Source organism: Procambarus clarkii, unplaced genomic scaffold, assembly GCF_040958095.1.
Source record: "Procambarus clarkii isolate CNS0578487 unplaced genomic scaffold, FALCON_Pclarkii_2.0 HiC_scaffold_266, whole genome shotgun sequence".
Classification (NCBI taxonomy): domain Eukaryota; kingdom Metazoa; phylum Arthropoda; class Malacostraca; order Decapoda; family Cambaridae; genus Procambarus; species Procambarus clarkii.
Window position 1 is genome coordinate 90,642 of NW_027189299.1, and position 23,381 is coordinate 114,022.

The following is a 23,381-nucleotide window of genomic DNA, read 5'->3' on the forward strand; positions in this document are numbered from 1 at the left end:
TCAGAAACTGAATTTTTTTGAAGCTGACTCAAAGTTTGAGATAATTGAAGTTGAAGTTATCAGCAATGAATAAGGTAGTTCTAATTCATTAATTTACTTATATGTTTTAATAAACGTTGTTTGGCATTCGTACTCGAATATGTGAAAGTTGTAGGTCAATATGTGTTGAAATGATGTTAAGAAAAAATAACCTCAAAAAACTAAATATAGGGAAAATTAAAATGATTTAGGGGATAAAAATGTATACTTTATAAAAGTGATAAAGCCCTAATCTGGTCCCTAATCATCAAAACCGCCTAAAGAGACAAAGAAAATAGAATTTGAAATCTGTGAAAAACTAAGTAAAAAAAAAATTCAGTCCCAAGTTCTGCCAGTTGTGACTGATTTATTTGGTGACCAATTTCATTCTATCTTGACATAGTTAGGGATGGGTATGCATTCTCCAAGATGTAGAGGTTACAACAAAATGAAATAATAAGCAAAGGAGACAAAAAAAAAATATATATTTTTTTGGATATTGGTGACAGTAACAGATATTAACATTAGGCAATGCATTTTTATGATATATAACAAAATAGAGCATGATAACATACTCATTATTATTGGTATTATTATGTATTACTCAGCAATGCTACACAGGCACCAGCTGCATATCTACTTTGTGGACACTTCTTGCTACTATTCTTCTTCTTTGTACATTGGACAAGTGCTTGCATCTCTTTATTACTGCATTATCCCTCAGTTCCAGTTAATAGGAGCTGTTCTCCTTATCAACAAAATGTTCTCCTTTTTAAAAAAAAAATTTCTAAAATACATTTCTGAAAATATTAGGGTGAAACTTTTATGACGCTAATGCCAATAAGTTGGAGATTTATTTAACATTTTATATTAATTTTCACATAATTCAAATATTTTTTGCCCAGCCCCAGCTTTTACAGCCCAGGCTGTAGCAGCTTTAGGGTTAATGTATGTGGTTTGTATTACATAGGCTGTTAGAGAGGGAGGGGAGGCAACCGAGAACCCGCCCATACCCACTTCCACTTTCCTGGCTACCCTCCTTACTCCTGGCTACCCTCCTTACTCCTGCCCACCCTCCTTACTCCTGCCCACCCTCCTTATTCCTGCCCCACCCTCCTTGTTCCTGCCCACCCTCCTTACTTCTGCCCACCCTCCTTATTCCTGCTCCACCCTCCTTGTTCCTGCCCACCCTCCTTACTCCTGCCCACCCTCTTTACTCCTGCCCACCCTCCTTACTCCTGCCCACCCTCGTTATTCCTGCCCACCTCTGTTATTCCTGCCCACCCTCCTTACTCCTGGCTACCCTCCTTACTCCTGGCTACCCTCCTTACTCCGGCCCACTCTCCTTACTCCTGCCCACCCTCCTTATTCCTGCCCACCCTCCTTATTCCTGCCCACCCTCCTTACTTCTGCTCAAAGCACAATACCTAAAAAAATTATTAAATTTTTGTTAACATTTACTATGTTTTGGTGGGAAAAATTTAGTCATAGAAACCTTAAATTTGTTTTATTTTGCCTTAATAGGTAATACTGCTTCCAGTCTCTGCTCGGCTACCCAGGACGATAGCAAACACAACTTTTGCCCATCAATGATGGTAAGGACATTTTATTCTTACTGTACTACCAGTGTGTGTGTTTATCATGTTGATGTCAATAACCAGTGATTGTCAGTGTATTAATCAAGATATTTTCATTAACTAGTGTATTAATGTTGGTGTTGTCATTTACCAGTGATGGTGAGTGTATTAATTATAGTCATTACCCAGTGATGGTGAGTGTATTAATCATATTGGCATGACCCAGTGATGGTGAGTGTATTAATCATATTGGCATGACCCAGTGATGGTGGGTGTATTAACCCTTGTGTTGCTAAGGGCTATATGTCCCTTGTCACCCACAGGCGTGTAACAAAAAAGACAAAAAAAATTCTTCCTAAGCTGTTAATTTGTGTTCCCTGACCACAAGAGAAAAAAAAAATTAATCGTACTTACAAATGGCATAAATGAGCCGACAATATGAGCGATGACGTCACACCCTGCATGCTTGCTCATGCAAGGTGCGTCCCAGAGGCATTGTGCGCAGTCCTCAAGCAGTCAGAATTGCCACAAATTTATTTTCGCTGCATTATTTACAGTGTCTAGGCGTATTTTATCACAAAAATTATTCACTAATTGTGTTGTATATAATGTTACTCCATGTTCAGTGGTAATAAATGTTGCATACATTGAGTATACACATGCGCACAAAAATGTTTTCCCATTATGCCAATATAATATGTATTCACATTGTTTATTATTATATTTACGCACATGCACGCACTATGGGACTCCACACGCTTCACATCATGTTTGCACAAGTTTACGTTTCTGATCTCTTTTTATTGTTCTACAAACTAAGCAATCATGTTGGACTATTGCACGCTTTCCAGCTGGTGGCAAATGTTTTAGTCTGTGTGCTTGAAAGCCCTCCGTGTGAGTGAGCCTGGGTGTAGCAGCATGCTGCAACACTGGGTTCATGATGGGTCTTTGTATGCCAGAAACATCTTTGCCAAACTTTGCTAATAACTGTCCCAAGTGTAAAAGCAAACGAACGGAGACTTGGTTTACGTCCAGTTTTCACCAGATACATATTATAGCTATTCAGCAGGCTTATGTCAATGTTATAAATAATTGTGTGTGGGCTTCTATGGGGTACTGGTACTATTAAGGGGTAAGGGTAGTTAGAAGACAGAGTATCAAATATGGGAGAGCTAAAAGGCCCGGCCCCCAAAATAAACTATCCACAGTAGTAATAACTTGCTACTAGACCATATATGTTAGTCTAAGGGTTGATCAATGCGCTCCCACACAGGAAGAAGGGATACTCTGTAATTCATGTACTTATTTATTAACCCCTTAACAACCCCCCATATACACTCACACCAATAACAATAATAATAATAACTTTACCACACTATCTTACGTTAAAAGCCTTGGTCCACGTAGGCAGGATACAAGGTTTACACTAAGAACAAGCTAGGGTAAAGTACTACTGGATAAGCACTGAAGCTGGATGCAGCTTAGGGTAGGGAAACCACGTGGGACCCTAATACAAAACACAACACTTAGGGGTACCCAAAACACTGGCAAATACTACCCCCAGGTCTCACCAATCATTACTATCAGAGTAGGTACACTTAATAATGCCCCGTACTTAACTTAAGGGTACAGGAACTTCAGGTAAGGGAAATAAGTAAGAGGAGAAGGGAGAAGAGTAGGGATGCAGCCACTTAGTAGGTCTCGTCCGCACGAACGCCAGCCAGAGAAGGAACCACCTAGCGACCAGCTAGGCCTCCCATGTCGTGGTGCCGGAAGGAGCCTAATTGATCGTGCAGCTAAGCACATTAAAGATCTTCCCCTATGCAACGTATTGTTACTTTACAAATGATTAGAAAGTATTAGTAAGCAAAGTTGGTGCCTATGTTATTATTTAATAATCAACCCCCAGCTCAGTCTTTAAATGCTCTTTGAGAAACAATAATAGTCTTACGTCTGGCAGGGAAGATACAAACAATTGCCGTTCGTGATGCACTCAACTGTACTATCAGAAAGTTTAATAGCTCAAGTTTTGACCTCTGGTTTCCACTGGAGAACCCAGGGTCGTAACACTCCTCCCCCCTTCAGAGAAAAAAAAATGTGACTACTAGAATAGTAGTCATATTTTTTTGTAAGAGTATACAGAAAATAAAAAGAAAAAACATATGACAAAAACAAAAAATCAATCAAAAACAATTTCTCTGCAAAAAAAAATACAAAGGAGTTCTCTGAAAGAAAAAAAAAAACATACACAAAAAAATAAGAGAACAGGGAAGTAAAGAAATTGGACACGGAATATTTAATGTCACAGGAGAACCTAAAAAAAATAACTAAAGCATGACAGTTGGTAAATGGCTTTCTGTGGCTCAGATGAATGTTATTCAGGCAACCGGGACAGAGCGTCGGCTATCACGTTGAGTCTGCCCGGTAGGTGGGTAATGGAAAGATTGAAGTCCTGTAGGTACAACGCCCACCTGAGGATACGTTTATTCTTACCCTTCATCTGAGTCAGGAAAACTAGTGGGTTATGGTCCGTGTACACTTCCACTATATTACCTGTGAGGTAAACTTCGAACTTTTTACATGTTAACACTAGCGCCAACGCCTCTTTTTCTACCACTGAATAATTGCTTTGCGCCTTGTCGAATTTCACAGAGTAATAATATACTGGGTGTTCCACCTGATCATCCCCAGTTTGCAACAACACTGCACCAGCACCCGAGTCAGACGCGTCAACATGAATTTTAAACGGTCGGTTGAACCTTGGACTAGCAAGCACTGGGGCGGAAGCTAAGATCAATTTCAAATTTTTAAATGCCTCTGCACAGTCTGATGACCACTTAAATTTAACGGCTTTCCGCAACAAGTCTGTGAGAGGAGTGGCAACACTGGAAAAGTTCTGACAAAAACGTCGATAGTACGCACACATACCGATAAATCTTTGAACGTCCTTTTTAGACTTTAGTACTGGATACTCCAGAATGGCACTGATTTTATCTTGCCGAGGTAACACTTTTCCTTGGCCCACTTCATAACCGAGGTACGTCACTGTGCCTTGGCCAAAATGACACTTTTTAGCATTTAAGGTAAGATTTGCCCTTTTCAAGATGGCAAACAACTGGCGTAACCTAGCTATGTGGTCAGCCCAATTACTGTCAAACAGCACGATATCATCTAAATACGCCCGACAATTTGGCACCTTAGCGAGTAGAGTTCATGAGTCTCTGGAACGTGGCAGGAGCATTACGCAAGCCGAACGGTAACACTTGATACTCAAAAACACCCTCGGGTGTCACGAACGCAGTTAGCTGTTTAGCACGTTCAGTGAGTGGGATTTGATAATACCCCCTCGAGAGGTCGAATTTCGAAACGTACTTGGCATTTCCCAACTCGTCGATGCAGTCCTCGAGGAGGGGCAGCGGATAGGCATCCACAATGGTCACCTTGTTGAGCTGCCGATAGTCGGTGCATAATCGCCAGGATCCGTCTGGTTTGGGGACCAAAAGGCAGGGCGAGCACCAAGAGCCCTGGCTCGGCCGGATGAGGCCGTGCTGGAGCAAGAAGTCGACCTCCTTCCGTACGATGGCCTTCTTTTATGGACTCATCCGATAGGGTTGAAGGCGAATGGGAGTGTAGTCCGTCAACTCGACATCATGGCAAATGGCATCAGTCTGGGTCGGGACCTCCCCGAACAGACTGGAGAATTCATCAACCAACGACTGCACCTTTTCACGTTGGGCCATCTGCAAATGGGACAGTCCCTCCACAGCATTCACAGAACTAGAATTATTGAAAATGAGATTAGTTGGGTCCCCAGAACAATCATCCCCTCTCTCACTGGAAATGGAAACATTGGTTAGTGCAATGGGCCTGGGGCCCTGGAACTTCTTCAGTCGATTTACATGTATGAGCATTACCTGGTTACGTTTGTCAGAGTGCCTCACTTTGTACGTGAGGTCCCCAGTCTTTTCTGTCACAATGTAGGGGCCTTCGTACTTGTGGGACATAGTGTTCCCTAGTCGAGGCTTTAATACCAGGACAGGGTCGCCAGGCTGAAATACCCGTAACTTAGATTTAGCATCGTTACGTTCTTTCATCTTTTCTTGGGCCTTGCCAAGATACTTAAATGCAGCCGCCTTGCAGTCCTTGAGTCTCTGGTGGTGTTGCGCAAAGAAAGCCGAACCTTCGGTTAACGTTACGTTCCCTAACAGATTCTCCTGTAACATTTGCAAAGGTCCACGATCTTTATGGCCAAAGACTAACTCAAAAGGAGAACAACCCAGTGAACTTTGTAATCCCTCTCTAGCCGCAAATAAAACATACGGTAAATTCTCATCCCAGAAGGTGTGGGAACTCTCGCACGATGTCTTCAACATCTGCTTCAGAGTTAGATGGAAACGTTCAATTACCCCCTGACTCTGTGGATGGTATGGGCTGGAAACCTTATGAGTTATTCCATGTTCCTTACAAAATTGCTCAAAAACATCAGACTTAAAATTAGTACCATTGTCAGTTTGCATGACCCGAGGCAGTCCAAAAGTGGAAAAAAAATGCAACATACGAGCAACAATAGTTTTTGCTCGGATGTTCCTTACAGCAAAAGCCTCTGGGTAACGAGTAGTGATACACATCATTGTGATTAGGTAAATATTACCAGACTTAGTTCTAGGCAATGGTCCAACACAGTCCATTACCACAGAGAAAATGGTTCCTCTGGCACGACAATAGGCCTTAGAGGAGCTTTAGGTGGAGTCTGGTTTGGTTTCCCAACCAGTTGACAAACAATACACGCATTACAAAATTTTGCCACATCGCTTTTCAGCTTGGGCCAGAAAAAATACTTTAAAATTTTGTGATACGTAATATTAATACCTTGATGTCCCCCCATAGGATCATCATGAGCAGCTGCCAAAACTCTTTCTCTATAGCAGGTCGGCAACATAACCTGGTGGACTACCTCCCACTCATTTGACAAGGGAGCACTCTGTGGTCTCCATTTTCTCATCAAAATCCGATCATTGTAGTAGTACCCAGTTGCTGCGTCTACAATTTCCTCCATAGAGACGGCTGTCTCATGACAATCTGCAAGAGTGGGGTCAGCTTTCTGTAACTCACTCAAGGAGGCATCTAGACCTTGGTCAGATGCCATTGGCCGAGGCTCAACAGTGTTCTCCTCCACCTCCCCACTACTCTCGGTAGATGGCGGTGGCAGGCTCTCCACAATGTCCTCGGCCACGTCATCGAGTCGGGCCATGAATGTGTCCGCGAGGTCCACTTGGTTTTCACCACTCGGTAAGCTCCTCGTGACCTCGGGATTTACCACCTTGGCAAGCACAGGGCTGCCCTTACATTTAAGTCCCATAGACCTGGTCACCGCGCACGCAGGGTACACAACATTATCCTCTGCGGCGAAAAGAAAAAACTTGCTACTAGACCATATAATATTAGTACCATTGTTTTCTGATAGTAATAACTTGCTACTAGACTATATATGTTAGTCTAAGGGTTGATTAGACTAGTCGGAAAAATTTCCAAGTCGGAAAAACACTTTTTTCGTCCACTTCAATGTTTTTCGCACTCACTCGACACTGCCCACCATCATGTCAGATTTATCAACCAAATGCATGTTGATATTATAGTCGAGAACACAATCTGGCTTATTGGTTCTTGCGTTACTCGGTTCACCTTGCCACTGTTCACCATTGTACATACTATCATGAACGGTTGTCATCAAGTTCACTTCTCTCGTGTCTTTCCACCTAACTGAGAGTATTTGATCACTTTTTCTTAGCTGGCAGTCACCAACTTCAATTTTATTGTCAAACACTGGCATTTTCCTTCTTCTTGGCTTTACTGTGCCAAACAATCCAGTTCTATTTTAAATCAAGAACCTAGCTTGCAAGGGACTTGTACAGTAGTTATCCGTGTATAAAATGTGGCCCTTGTTCATCCATGGTGTCAACAGTGACTTTACCACACTACCCGAGAAACCATGTTGGTCGTTACCGAGAATGTCTACAACGCTAGCAGAATACAGAATCGTGTGTAACACGTATCCTGTTTCACAGTCACAAAAAACAAAGAATTTCAATCCAAATCTGTGGCGTTTGGAGGGAATATACTGCTTGAATGAAACACGTCCTCTGAAAAGCACAAGGGAATCGTCAATCACCAGCTTCTGTGCTGGTACGTAGAAATCTCTGAACTTACCAATCACTTCATTCATATAGTGCCTGACTCTCCAAAGTCTATCATCCTCTGTCAAGTCCTCATTACTTGCAAAATGAAGACACCTGAGGAGTATCTGAAACCTGTCTCGGGACATATATTTCCCGAAGAAAGGTGTTGGAATAGTCTGGTCTTTGCTCCAATAATCTGTGATAACGTGTTTGACACAATGTTTCATCAACATACATATTGCCAAAAATACATACATTTCACCTACAGTATTGTTTTTCCAACGCTGCAATCGGAATATTCTGTTATCTCTTTTCCAATGAGATGAGTCGCATGAAGGTTCATTTGGTGTACAATATATTCCATGAGCGGCTCATCATAAAATGCTGTAAAGTAATCCATTTCACACATGTCCTCACCATTATCAGGGAAAAGGTCTGTAATCCAACTTCTTTATTGTCAAAGGCAGGAATTAGAGGAATAAAATCGTCACCACCACTCCACACAAGTACACCTGGTGTCCTGCGAGACGCAAAATGGGTACAAAAATGGACTCTTAGGACCTCCAGTGAAAGGCAGCCCTCTTGGAAAAAATTCCCAGAATGTCGTAGGGCTGCTGGCTGGGTTAGTACTGAGTGAGCAACAATGGGTGGCACACGCGCCTCTGGCTCCCAAACATCTGTCCAACGCGGTGTTGACTTGGGTACAAGATGGATTCTTGAGGTGTTTGCCAGATTGAAAAAAATTCCCAGCATTCCCCACAGTCATGGCCAGGCTCATATTCAAGGTAGCAACCATGTCGTATTCATCCATATCGAGCTCCCAGCCCTAGTCGGCTATGTTTTTAAGAAAACATCATCTGATGTTGGAATACAAGGCATATTGCTTGAAGATGAGCATGCCAATGATTTTGATAACCCAAATCTGGAAAAAGACCTAACACAGGTGTCTGCTACTAGTGATATGGATAGTGAAGTGAACGATGTGGAGAGTGTGTACAGTACACAGCTTTCATAGCCCTGCCATGCCGGACTAGGTCATCACCATCAGTGGAACAACACAAATGAATTTTTGTATGTTCCACTGAACATTTAGTGCCAAATGCAATTTGTTCGGACCATCCGGCAATTCGTTAGAGCGGGGTTCGTTAGAGTGATGATGCACTGTATTTGGAAAGAAAAAATGCAAGAATAGAGAAGTGATTGCAAATATTATTCAGCAGATATGTAAGTAATAAAATTTATCAGATACTGTATATAAGTAATAAAATTTAGCAGATATAAAAGTAAAAATAATAAAGAACAAGAGCGGGAAATTAGATAATTAATCAAATTAAGATTTCTAGAGTAAACAAATTGAGATTCAAATAATTAATCAATTGGAATACAAATAATTAGCTAAGTTAAGAATTAATTTAATATTGTAATACATGAATATAATATGGTAATAATTCAAGATGGGCAAGGATATGTAATATAAACAGGCAAAAAAAAAGAGAGAGAGAACAAAGTTAGATTTAGACAATTAGATTAAAATTATGAATAAACAAATGGATTCAGATTCAAATTAATTAATAAAAAAGGAAACATAATTAATCAAATTAAAAATTCAGTAATCTCTTAAGATTGTAATACAGTAATATCATATGGTAATAAGACTAGTTGGATAAGGGTATGCAATAGAAACAAACACATATGGGCTGGAAGCACTGATGTACTTAAAGCTTAAGAATCCATTAACAATACTGGAATATTAGACAACAAACAAGACTAGTAGCTAATATTAATGGGCAGATATATAAGTGAGAAATTAAATTATTAATTTTTAATTCACAAAGTAATGAATTAAACATTCAGATAATTTGACAAATTAAGAGTTCAAGGTTTATAACATTTTGGGAAATAGAAGTGTTAGTACCAACAGATAAATGGGTAAGTTGCAAATATTGTAAGCTAAGAATCTGATAACTAGACAAATTAAGCATTCAAAAAATTTTACATTTTATAAAATTGAAGTCATTGTAGTAATAGTTATAAGAGGGTAAATTACATGAAATTGAAGCCAATAATATAAAAAAGAAGCATTTATTAATTAATATAAAAATATAAAGAAGCCAAAATTTAAATATGGTTAGGCTAGGTAAGGTTTGGTCACTCATGTGTTAGTTTCAGCAATGACATTGGAAGTTTGCTGGTTTCCAGTTATGTCACAATCAACAAAGAAAGCCTATAATTGTTGGACATTTTTTATTTCATGTTTTTTGCCTCTTCTTTCTTAGCAATGATCGTTCCGTTCCTGGTGTAACACTGCTTGATAAAATTTGGGTTTTGTTTGCGAATATGATGCATTCTGTAGAGGAGGATCAACGCTGCTTGAGTAGGCACTCATTAACCCCTTAAACCGCAGAATACATCAACCCGTTCTCACACAAGACAGCACATATATGACTTAATGCTTAAAGTCAATATGTTGAATATGAATTAGTAAATATGTGATATATTCCCAGTTACTTTTTTTACCAAGGCCCAAACTCTTCCTCACGTACCAATTTACGTGTCACAGTACCCGTCCGTCAACATAGATAGCAGAATATTCGTGATTGGTTCAATTATAAGGAAAATTGTAGTTTTCAGGTCCCACATGGGTTGTGAAATTTACCTACTGTTGTCCATGCTCTTATAATATTACAGATCAGCTATATCCTATTGAAGGCTCGTAGTTTTGTTTTGAGAAATATTAGTTGTTCTTAGTAAATTATAATAAGCACTATAAATTATTACATAGAATAACAGTGCTTCACCAATCAATATTATATACCATAGTTTGGCTTTAAAAATCTTTAAAGAATGTTTTGTAGGAACGCTAACAGAAAACGATGTTACATTTGAATGTCTATGGGGTAAACTACTGCAAACAGGACGGTATTGTGTCTACTATACCAACTATAGCTAGGATGGGTATATTGTCACCTACCGCCAGTTAGGTGGGAAAGGGGTCCAATACCACCCACAGGATGGGTATGAGGGTCACATCCACCCACAGGATGAGTATGGGGATCACATCCACCCACAGGAAGGGTATGGGGTCCAATACCACCCACAGGATGAGTATGGCGTCCACTACAACCCACAGGATGGGTATGGGGCTCCAACCACCCATAGAATGGGTATGGGGCTCCAACCACAAATAAAATGGGTATAGGGTCCAATAATACCCACTGGATGTTTAAGGCGTCCATTGCCGCGCGTCGAGCTCGAAAACCGCAGCATTCATCTCAGAACCATGCCTATTTCACACAGATTCCTTAATAAACGTAAGAGTTTTATATGTCACAAGAAAGATAGAAATATAAGCTTCATTCTAAATACCTTACCATGGGCATATTTAAATTTAAAGCGAAGATACGTGTACTTTTATAATAGCCGAGCTTTAACCCCGGACAGATTGATCGACCGAGCAACTCTCTCAGAACAATGTTTATTTCACGTGAATTCGTTAATAAACATATATGTTTTATATGTCTCAAGAAAGGCAGACATATAAGCTTCACTTTAAACACTTTACCACAGACATATTTAAAGTTCTAATGAAGATACATGTATTTTAAAAATTACGGAGCTCCCACCCCATACAGACTGAACGACAGAGCAACTCTCTCTCAGATCAATGTTTATTTCACGTAAATTCGTTAATAAACACAAATGTTTTATATGTCTTAAGCAAGATAGAAATAAGAGCTTCATTTTCAATACATTACAATAGACATATTTATAGCTCAAGTGAAGATACATATGTTTTTATAGTAGCGCTCAGTAGCTTGTCGGGCATGGAGTGCAGACGCCTACGCACTTGCCGATATATTGTATAATTAACAAAGATACGCTAATAAAGCCTAAAATCTTATATGCCTCCAGAAAGACCGAGATATGAACATTATTATGATTTCACCAAATGAAATATATCATGTTCGAGAACAAAGATATATCAATTTTAAATTAAGTTTCGACTCTTGCTCGGGCGAGAGAGAGGGAGCGACTCTCGCCCCATCTATTGGAGATTCTGTCCACTAAAGACCCAAAGCTACTAAAACCCTCCTAGCATTATTTAAGTAATGAAGTAATATGGTATATTTACTATAATGTGGGTGCTGAATGCAGAACATGAGAAAACATATATTTACTCCAAACTAATATAATTTCATTATGAAATAAGTAAATAAGTAGCATCAAAGGAAGTCGACGGTCCAAGCGTCAATGTTGTGGAACGACTTATCCAAGATATATCGTTGTTTGGAAAGTGTTTGTTGGCATATCCAGTTGTCGCACTTTTCTGCACAAATTATCACAAATTTAAATTATAATGTTAACAAGTAGAATACGTATTTTTAATAAAATCTAACATAGCTAGCCAGAAAACATTTAACATTTATTAAAAAAATATATGTTTGGAAGTTAAATCGACTTCATAGGACAATAGTGTTGTTATATATACTCGTTATTCGTTGACATGCGTTCGCTACTTAAACTACCATGTACTGTACTTATGTGAAATCTCCCATGTCTCTTCGCTCATCTCACCGAACCCTACAGGCTCTGTGATATATTGCTTAATTAATTGAGATTCACAAATAAAGCTTATAATTGTATATGTTATCAAAAAGGCAGAGCTTATTTTAGTTCATTTATTATGCACCCCATACCCATCCTATGGGCGATAGTGGAGTGTTACAGAGGCGCATAATGGGCTCAGGGACTGAGCCCCACAATTCATATAGCCAAGGAAGTTATAATCTTGATAAGCTAGTTACAAAAGTCAATGCACATTGTCACATCAACAATGGGCTCGAGACCGACCACAAGTACAGTTTATAATTTAAGCAACTGACATATATGGAGGGCTAGTGTCACAATTGATTTGTTTATCCTACACATAACCCCCTCTCCCCCATCCAATGGGCAGCGGTGGATAGGTTACAATCAAGTCGTTTTTTGCGTTTTATTCAGAGATTAGATCTTATTGGGTGAGGAAAGATATTCATATTTTAAAGAAGGCTTCTTGGCTGATGCTCTCCATTGATGGAAAATATACAACCTTTTGAAAATCAATGTTAGTTTGATCTAGATATTGTAATTAACGAAAGTATTTATGTCATCTGAAAGGTAGAAATATAGGCTACATCTAAAATCCTTTGTCATAAATATAACTGAAGTGAAAACGAAGATATATGCGTTTTGATAGTTACTTGATGGCTAGCTCTGAGAGTGTGAAGCCCTGCACACCAGCCAATAAATTGTATAATTAGTTTCCATATATTTTAATTAATCTTAAAAATCTATATGTCAGAAGAAAGGAAGATGTAGCCGTTAATGTGACAACATTTAAAAATATATATATCTTAAGTTAAATAAATAATATCACCTTATCGCCGGTGTCCGGACACATAAAAATTACCTAGGTATCAGTATCCAGCCAGGCGGGGATCACAGGCTGCTCAATACTGATAAATTATGTAATGCACTACTTGTGGTCCATCTCGAACCCATTTATGATGTGACGACTTATAGTGAATTTTGTAACTAGCTCATCAAGATTGTAACTTGCTTAGCTAAATGATTTGTGGGGTTCGGTCCATTCATTTTCTTTCTTTATTATGCACCCCATAATACACATCCCGTGGGCGGTGGTGTAAAGGATTACAGAGGCACATAATCGGTTCAGGAACTGAACCCTCTAGTTCGTTTAGCTAAGCAAATAATGTTTGACGCTAGTTACAAAATTATTAATGTACACATACTTATGCATACATGTACATATTCACACGTATACATATATACATACACATACATATTTAATCACCACCACAAATACACACATCAGTAATCTTTTGTGTCACAAGTGATTCAACAAGAGGCTCACAACAGTCACTATACAAGGCACTTTACATTTATGAGGAGTCGCACAGTTACTAGTCTTGCTGCACACCCACCCAACTGGGCGGCAGCTTTACAGTCATGTGCTCCACACCCACCCAACTGGGCGGCAGCTTTACAGTCATGTGCTCCACACCCACCCAACTGGGCGGCAGCTTTACAGTCATGTACTCCACACCCACCCAACTGGGCGGCAGCTTTACAGTCATGTGCTCCACACCCACCCAACTGGGCGGCAGCTTTACAGTCATGTGCTCCACACCCAGCCAACTGGGCGGCAGCTTTACAGTCATGTGCTCCACACCCACCCAACTGGGCGGCTGCTTTACAGTCATGTGCTCCACACCCACCCAACTGGGCGGCAGCTTTACAGTCATGTGCTCCAAACCCACCCAACTGGGCGGCAGCTTTACAGTCATGTGCTCCACACCCACCCAACTGGGCGGCAGCTTTACAGTCATGTGCTCCACACCCACCCAACTGGGCGGCTGCTTTACAGTCATGTGCTCCACACCCACCCAACTGGGCGGCAGCTTTACAGTCATGTGCTCGACACCCACCCAACTGGGCGGCAGCTTTACAGTCATGTGCTCCACACCCACCCAACTGGGCGGCAGCTTTACAGTCATGTGCTCCACACCCACCCAACTGGGCGGCAGCTTTACAGTCATGTGCATGCATTATCTTACGTAAGCAAATTTTGGATACTTCGCTAAGATTTCTGGCAGCACATCATTATGAATGAAGTACTTACACATTTCATGGACACTATTGATGTTATCTTTAAATTCCGCTATTTTTCACATTCCATTATATAATGACTCAAAGTATGCGAATAGTTCTGCTGACAGAGTTTACATTTAGTCAAATCTACATCATCAGATGTTACAAACTTCCAGAGGTACTTCTTGTTGCTGAGCCTAAACCTAGCAGTGGTAACATCTAGAAGTCTGCTAACATTATTGGATGACCCATAGACGAGCGATTCATCAAAGTTTATACAATATTGTGAAATTGAGAGTCAGTGTAGTAACATAAATTGGTAAATAATAAATATTGTAAGTTAAGAATCTGATGCATGTGTGTGTGTTGGGGGGGGCGGGGGTTATACCCTTGGTAAGCGAGAGTGAAAAGTAACCTTAGACGTACTGCGGTCAATGTGGGGGGGAGGGGGAGGGAGGGTGGGAGAGTCAAATCCACCCTCCAACATCTGGACATAGTACCACCAGCCTCCACAACACTCCATCAGCCTCCAGCTGATGCTTGTAGATGCCTCATCTAACCTCACTTATGTCACACATTAACCTACAGTTCCTGTGATATTTAAACTCCTCATCACAGTGGCGTCTCACCAATATAAACTGTATTGGATTTTGTCCCGAAATAGCTATATGCTGACTGGACGTGTATGTATGTATGTATGTATGTATGTATGTATGTATGCATGTATGTATGTATGTATGTATGTATGTATGTATGTATGTATGTATGTATGTATGTATGTATGTATGTATGTATGCATGTATGTATGTAATTATGTATGTATGTATGCATGTGTGTATGTATGTATGTATGTATGTATGTATGTATGTATGTATGTATGTATGTATGTATGTATGCATGTGTGTATGTATGTATGTATGTATTCCCAATCACGTTAAAGACTCCCCCTCTATCATCCAGTTTAAGAGAAAAACAACTATGTACTAAATAATCGACTCCTTGTAACTTTAATTATGCTGACCTTCCTATCTGTATTCAGACTGAGCCTACCATCATTAGAGGTGATTATAACGCTAGCCATAGGAATATTGGTAATTCGCAGTTCAGTAATCGTAACGGCAACCAACTGGTGTCACTATTAGGTAGCCACGATGATGCACAGATTGTGGGTGACCTTGAACCAACGCATATCTACGGAGGTATTCTTGATCTATGTCTCGGTGTCAACGTCTCCCACACCGTGTGCGCCTCGTCAATAGTGCCAGTTATGGCGTCTGATCATCTGGCCATATTAGCCACTGTAAGCATTGGAAGCTCTATCCTCCCTGGTGGAGTGTTCAAGCGGAAGAGGCTGGCTGTGCCCATCGATCAACGAGACAATCTTGTTGCTCATGTGTGTCAGATTGGTGCAGTTCATCTGAGCCTTCATCAGTTGAAGATTTTAACAATGAGCTCACAGGTACTATCGAGCAGTTTATAGAATCACTTGATTCATCGTCCAGGCCACGTAACCCAAATTACACTGGTCATAGCACTTATGCTTATTATAATGATTCTAAATTGCATGCACTAAAACGCACTGCCAGAATAATTGGACTAGCTTGTAGAAGGACCCGCACTGCTGAAATGCTTCGGCTCTTTCAAGCGGCTCTGGCTAAGGCCAGGGAACGTATGGTGGAGCTGAGGCAGACAGACTGGGAAACTTTTGTCCGTGGTCTCAATTCTCACACGCCACTAAGTCGGGCATGGAAGGATATCAACAAGATCAAAGGGAAAAATGCTGCAGAGATCTCGTACCCTAATCCTCTGCACAGAGCAAATGATCTTGTTGATGCTTGGGCCACGACTTCCAGCTTTGACAGTCTTCCTCTACCCTCACAGAATGAATTAAATAATAGATATACTGATAGGGCAAGGTTCCTTGACTTCATGCTTCATCAAGAGGATGACTGTGACATGCTTTTTACTGAATACAAACTAGATTCTGCTCTACATAAAGGCAAAGCTACATCACCCGGGGAGGATGGAGTTACTTACGGCATACTGCTTATGCTTCTGCTAGTTCCAAGGAATACCTTTCTTCAATTGTATAATATGAGCTATGTTACTGGGGAGCTTCCTAAGTCATGGACCAACAGTGTTATTATTCCCATTCCTAAACCTCACCAGCCGAGTGCTTTATGCCCAGTCTCCCTCACTAGTTGTCTCTATAAGTGTCTTGAGAAGATGGTTCTCAACCGTCTCCTTTACAAAATTAATAATATGTTGTCTCCCCAGATATATTGCTTTATGCATGGAAAGAGTGTACATCACTGTATTACCACATTCCTCACCCTGCATACTGATAGGTCATATACCACTTTCCTAGATCTTAAGTCAGCCTTTGACATTGCTAACCCACACGTCATTATGAGAGAACTTGCTAAAATGAATATTGGAATGTTAATGTTAAAAATTGTTCAAACTGAAATAAATATATAACACTGTACGGTACAGTTGTGTTTATGTTTTGCGATTCCTTTGGAAAAGGTATTTGTGCACCAAGTACTACTAGGTCAGTATGAGATATGCTGAATGTTGTCAATATACCATCTGAATACGCTTCACTTTGCGTTAATCATTGGACGTCCTAATGATTAAGGTCCCCAAAAGGACTTAATCAGACCTCAGTGGATAATTTTACTCTCCCTCTCTCTCTCTCTCTCTCTCTCTCTCTCTCTCTCTCTCTCTCTCTCTCTCTCTCTCTCTCTCTCTCTCTCTCTCTCTCTCTCTCCCTCTCTCTCTCTCTCTCTCTCTCTCTCTCTCTCTCTCTCTCTCTCTCTCTCCTCTCTCTCTCTCTCTCTCTCTCTCTCTCTCTCTCTCTCTCCCTCTCTCTCTCTCCCTCTCTCTCTCTCCCTCTCTCTCTCTCCCTCTCTTTCTCTCCCTCTCTCCCTCTCCCTCTCTCCCTCTCTCCCTCTCTCTCTCTCTCTCTCTCTCTCTCTCTCTCTCTCTCTCTCTCTCTCTCTCTCTCTCTCTCTCTCTCTCTCTCTCTCTCAGAGCATCCCCTTATGTGTTGTATGTGGGTGCTGAAGTTCAGTCTCTTGTCTATATATAGGTGAAGGAACTTTCCATAATTGTTATTGCTAATGTTTACTTGTAATACTGGGTATACATCCGGTGTTCTTACCCTCGACCGCGGCGAGGGTAAGCCGTGGCCGTATGGTCTGAAACCCACAAATATTTACAATGGGGGGTGGGGGGGGGATAACATTTCCTCTTCAAGCACGCGCACACAAATGAACTATGTTACTTAACTGGAAGCACTCGTACAACATAATTTACACGATTTCTCAGGATAATTATACTTCTTACCAGCATATATACAGTATAGTACCTAGGAGGTTCTCTTCAATGATATCTAAGATAATTAAAAGAACCCAAGCAAACCACTGTGGAAATGTGCAGGACAAACATATCAATTGTGACACTAGCTCTCCACTTATGGCATTTGCTTAATTTAGAAACTGTACTTGTGGTCGATCTCGAACCCATGTTGTTGATGTGACGATGTGTTATGAATTTTGTGGCTAGCTCCTCAAGATTGTAACTTGCTTAGATAAATAAATTGTGTGTTCAGTCCCTGAACCCATTATGTGATAAATTAACTAAACTAAAAACTATAGTCTGGCGACGAAGCCTGAACTGCATAATGCAAATAGGGATTAACCAGAAAAAGATATAGGTGAAGAATAACATCAGGTAACTGCGTTAATTACAATATTAGATCAAACTAACATTGATTTTCAAAAGGTTGTATATTTTCCATCAATGGAGAGCATCAGCCAAGAAGCCTTCTTAAAAAATGAATATCTTTCCTCACCCAATAAGATCTAATCTCTGAATAAAACGCAAAAAACGACTTGATTGTAACCTATCCACCGCTGCCCATTGGATGGGGGAGAGGGGGTTATGTGTAGGATAAACAAATCAATTGTGACACTAGCCCTCCATATATGTCAGTTGCTTAAATTATAAACTGTACTTGTGGTCGGTCTCGAGCCCATTGTTGATGTGACAATGTGCATTGACTTTTGTAACTAGCTTATCAAGATTATAACTTCCTTGGCTATATGAATTGTGGGGCTCAGTCCCTGAGCCCATTATGCGCCTCTGTAACACTCCACTATCGCCCATAGGATGGGTATGGGGTGCATAATAAATGAACTAAAATAAGCTCTGCCTTTTTGATAACATATACAATTATAAGCTTTATTTGTGAATCTCAATTAATTAAGCAATATATCACAGAGCCTGTAGGGTTCGGTGAGATGAGCGAAGAGACATGGGAGATTTCACATAAGTACAGTACATGGTAGTTTAAGTAGCGAACGCATGTCAACGAATAACGAGTATATATAACAACACTATTGTCCTATGAAGTCGATTTAACTTCCAAACATATATTTTTTTAATAAATGTTAAATGTTTTCTGGCTAGCTATGTTAGATTTTATTAAAAATACGTATTCTACTTGTTAACATTATAATTTAAATTTGTGATAATTTGTACAGAGAAGTGCGACAACTGGATATGCCAACAAACACTTTCCAAACAACGATATATCTTGGATAAGTCGTTCCACAACATTGACGCTTGGACCGTCGACTTCCTTTGATGCTACTTATTTACTTATTTCATAATGAAATTATATTAGTTTGGAGTAAATATATGTTTTCTCATGTTCTGCATTCAGCACCCACATTATAGTAAATATACCATATTACTTCATTACTTAAATAATGCTAGGAGGGTTTTAGTAGCTTTGGGTCTTTAGTGGACAGAATCTCCAATAGATGGGGCGAGAGTCGCTCCCTCTCTCTCGCCCGAGCAAGAGTCGAAACTTAATTTAAAATTGATATATCTTTGTTCTCGAACATGATATATTTCATTTGGTGAAATCATAATAATGTTCATATATCGGTCTTTCTGGAGGCATATAAGATTTTAGGCTTTATTAGCGTATCTTTGTTAATTATACAATATATCGGCAAGTGCGTAGGCGTCTGCACTCCATGCCCGACAAGCTACTGAGCGCTACTATAAAAACATATGTATCTTCACTTGAGCTATAAATATGTCTATTGTAATGTATTGAAAATGAAGCTCTTATTTCTATCTTGCTTAAGACATATAAAACATTTGTGTTTATTAACGAATTTACGTGAAATAAACATTGATCTGAGAGAGAGTTGCTCTGTCGTTCAGTCTGTATGGGGTGGGAGCTCCGTAATTTTTAAAATACATGTATCTTCATTAGAACTTTAAATATGTCTATGGTAAAGTGTTTAAAGTGAAGCTTATATGTCTGCCTTTCTTGAGACATATAAAACATATATGTTTATTAACGAATTCACGTGAAATAAACATTGTTCTGAGAGAGTTGCTCGGTCGATCAATCTGTCCGGGGTTAAAGCTCGGCTATTATAAAAGTACACGTATCTTCGCTTTAAATTTAAATATGCCCATGGTAAGGTATTTAGAATGAAGCTTATATTTCTATCTTTCTTGTGACATATAAAACTCTTACGTTTATTAAGGAATCTGTGTGAAATAGGCATGGTTCTGAGATGAATGCTGCGGTTTTCGAGCTCGACGCGCGGCAATGGACGCCTTAAACATCCAGTGGGTATTATTGGACCCTATACCCATTTTATTTGTGGTTGGAGCCCCATACCCATTCTATGGGTGGTTGGAGCCCCATACCCATCCTGTGGGTTGTAGTGGACGCCATACTCATCCTGTGGGTGGTATTGGACCCCATACCCTTCCTGTGGGTGGATGTGATCCCCATACTCATCCTGTGGGTGGATGTGACCCTCATACCCATCCTGTGGGTGGTATTGGACCCCTTTCCCACCTAACAGGCGGTAGGTGACAATATACCCATCCTAGCTATAGTTGGTATAGTAGACACAATACCGTCCTGTTTGCAGTAGTTTACCCCATAGACATTCAAATGTAACATCGTTTTCTGTTAGCGTTCCTACAAAACATTCTTTAAAGATTTTTAAAGCCAAACTATGGTATATAATATTGATTGGTGAAGCACTGTTATTCTATGTAATAATTTATAGTGCTTATTATAATTTACTAAGAACAACTAATATTTCTCAAAACAAAACTACGAGCCTTCAATAGGATATAGCTGATCTGTAATATTATAAGAGCATGGACAACAGTAGGTAAATTTCACAACCCATGTGGGACCTGAAAACTACAATTTTCCTTATAATTGAACCAATCACGAATATTCTGCTATCTATGTTGACGGACGGGTACTGTGACACGTAAATTGGTACGTGAGGAAGAGTTTGGGCCTTGGTAAAAAAAGTAACTGGGAATATATCACATATTTACTAATTCATATTCAACATATTGACTTTAAGCATTAAGTCATATATGTGCTGTCTTGTGTGAGAACGGGTTGGAATACATACATATACAATGGGAGTAACTTTCCCGAACACCACGCAATACATACATATACAATTGAGGGTCTAGCGCACAATTTTATATGCCCCGCGAGGGACAGGGGCAGCTATAGTCCAGCCACGGCCGATAGTAAACAGACGCCGCCTAGAAAAAAAATGGTGGGTAACATATCCTCATGTGAGAGCTTCAGTTCTGAGTGAGCCACCAAGGCTGGCACACGCAGCATGAGCTCACAGCAGTACTGTTCAGCTTGTGACCACAGCATCGCCTGAAAATGTCAAAATATATATATATGTACATGGTATTATTTAGCGGTGATAGTTTTACAGAAGACCTCCTGACTGTGATAAAAATGACCATGATTCTGATAATAGCAGGATTGTTGTGATAATTAGCGCTGTGGTGGGAGGAGTAATCTTGGTGGGGAGGGAGGTAGCATTGTCTGCTGTCTGCTGACTCAGTGTGGCCACCTTTTACTGTCTGCTCTCACCATACCAGCTTAGTGGTTTGCTATGGTGAACACAAATGTAGATATTTATATATAACGTGTGTATAGAGTGTAATAACAGCAATAGGAGTGTGTTGGTAGCAGCCATTTGGTGAGGTAGGTGGTGTCATCTGCATGACAAGTCATGTTGTGTACTGGTGGTCACTTTGGTCTTTGGGCACCATACTAGCTTATTTGTACAGTTATGGTGAATAAAACATGTAGATTCCTGTATATAATGTGTGTGTATATAGTGTAATAACACCACAAACAGTATTGTTAGAGGAGAATTATTAGTGCATCTGGCCCTTGAACCAGTGAGAGAGGCAGCCACCAGCTGATTGTGTGTGTGTAGCTACATCTCTTATTGCCTGAACTCACGATACCAGCTTAGATGTACAGTTATGGTGAACAACACATGTAGATACTTATATATAATGTCTGTATATAGTGAATAAAAGCAAAAACATTATGGTGAGAGGAGAATGTTGGCGAGTGAGTCGTGGCCAGTGGCTGGGTGGCTGTTGTATGGCGGCCACTCCATGCTCCTTTTTGACTCGCCATACTAATTTAGTGATTTGTTATGGTGAACAAAACATACATATACAGTGGCACCTCGATCAACGAGTTTAATCCGTTCTGGCACCGAGCTCGTTATGTGGAAAACGCGTCCTAAGAAACAAATTTCCCCATTTAAATTAAAGGAAATAAATTTAATCCGTTCCACTCCTATAAACATCCATACTTGTATGACATTTTATAATGTAAATATGATACTGCACATGTAATTATAAATGTTTTGTTGTACTGTTTTCATGTTTACCTTATGAAGAGTCGTTGCTGGCTTGAGGGAGACGATGGGGAGGGGTTATGGTGTGGAAGGAGAATCCACCTATGAGTCAGGCGGGCTCTCTCTTCTTGGGAATTTCACCCCCACTGGGACCGGGTTGTGGTTCACTGTTACTGGCTCCTCTTTTCTCTACTTTTGCAAAGAACATATTTATTGACAATTGCTTTTGTCTTTGTTTTAGGATGTTCCTAAAATGAGACAGCATATTGTCATTAAACATGTTCACACACCGGGGTGTCACTGCTTTATCAGGGCAGCTTTTCCAAGAATGCGGTTACCTTTTCAAACATTCCCAACACTTCACTGATCTCACTGAAAGAGGCACCATCCTCCCTTACCTCCTCATCTCCTTAATAATGGTGCAAATTGTTGATGAGGACCTGCCATACTCCCTTGTGAGATCAGCCACACAGACACCACGCTCATGCTTTGCTATAATTTCCTTCTTCAAATCCACAGTAATTGTGTGTTTCTTCCTCTTGACAACACTATCTTTAACAAGCAGCTTCTTTGGCAACATCGTGCATTACAAATTGTAGTCACAAAACTACAAAAAACCCAAAGAAAAGCGCAAATAAATGCAGAGGGATGCTTGTCGTGTGCGATACAACAACAACAACTCTGGCGTCGGAGGCGTCCGAGAATTTGCGAGAACCCGCGAGACGTTAGGAAGCACCATGTGGTTTTGCTCGTTAATAGAGGAGAAGTTTGTCAATAGAGACAAATTTGCTGTGAGTGCTTCACTCGTTACTCAAAATGCTCGTAGATAGAGCTGCTCGTTAATTGAGGTACCACTGTACTTATACTTATACTGTGAATATAGTGTAATAACAGCAAAACTATTTGTTTATTGTTTTATGAACATAATAATTGAATCACTGATATGCACACCATAATTTTGAGTATAGTGATGGTTCACACATTTTATTATATAAATATATCACTACACTTTATTGAATAGTATTACTGCAAAGAAACTAAGAAAAAATCAATCAAAGACACTGAAATAATTAGGTAATAATATCTTTGTGGCAACTCCCGCCTGACAGTTCAGGCATAGCAGACTGCCTCAGACACTTGCTCTGTCAATGCCTGTTTTTTGCCAGACTTCCCCGCCCTATTGTGGCCAAAATAAGTCACCTGTGATTTTT

The 23,381-nt window shown here is 40.1% G+C and overlaps 1 protein-coding gene and 1 long non-coding RNA gene across 3 annotated transcripts in view; one reads left to right on the forward strand and one right to left on the reverse strand.

Annotated features, from left to right (window-relative positions):
• The window catches only part of LOC138361226 (uncharacterized), a 230,992-nt gene that overhangs the window by 52,223 nt on the left and 155,388 nt on the right, over window positions 1–23,381 (reverse strand). The window lies entirely within an intron of this gene.
• Window positions 1–23,381, forward strand: part of LOC138361225 (tripartite motif containing 13-like) — a 100,325-nt gene that overhangs the window by 25,593 nt on the left and 51,351 nt on the right. For both annotated transcript variants that reach the window (XR_011226851.1, XM_069320642.1), the window contains exon 2: window positions 1,543–1,613. Coding sequence is in view for 1 of the 2 variants with exons in the window: in XM_069320642.1 (XP_069176743.1) it covers window positions 1,608–1,613 (6 nt within the window). In the remaining variant the exon portion in view is untranslated. The remainder of the gene's footprint in view (window positions 1–1,542; window positions 1,614–23,381) is intronic.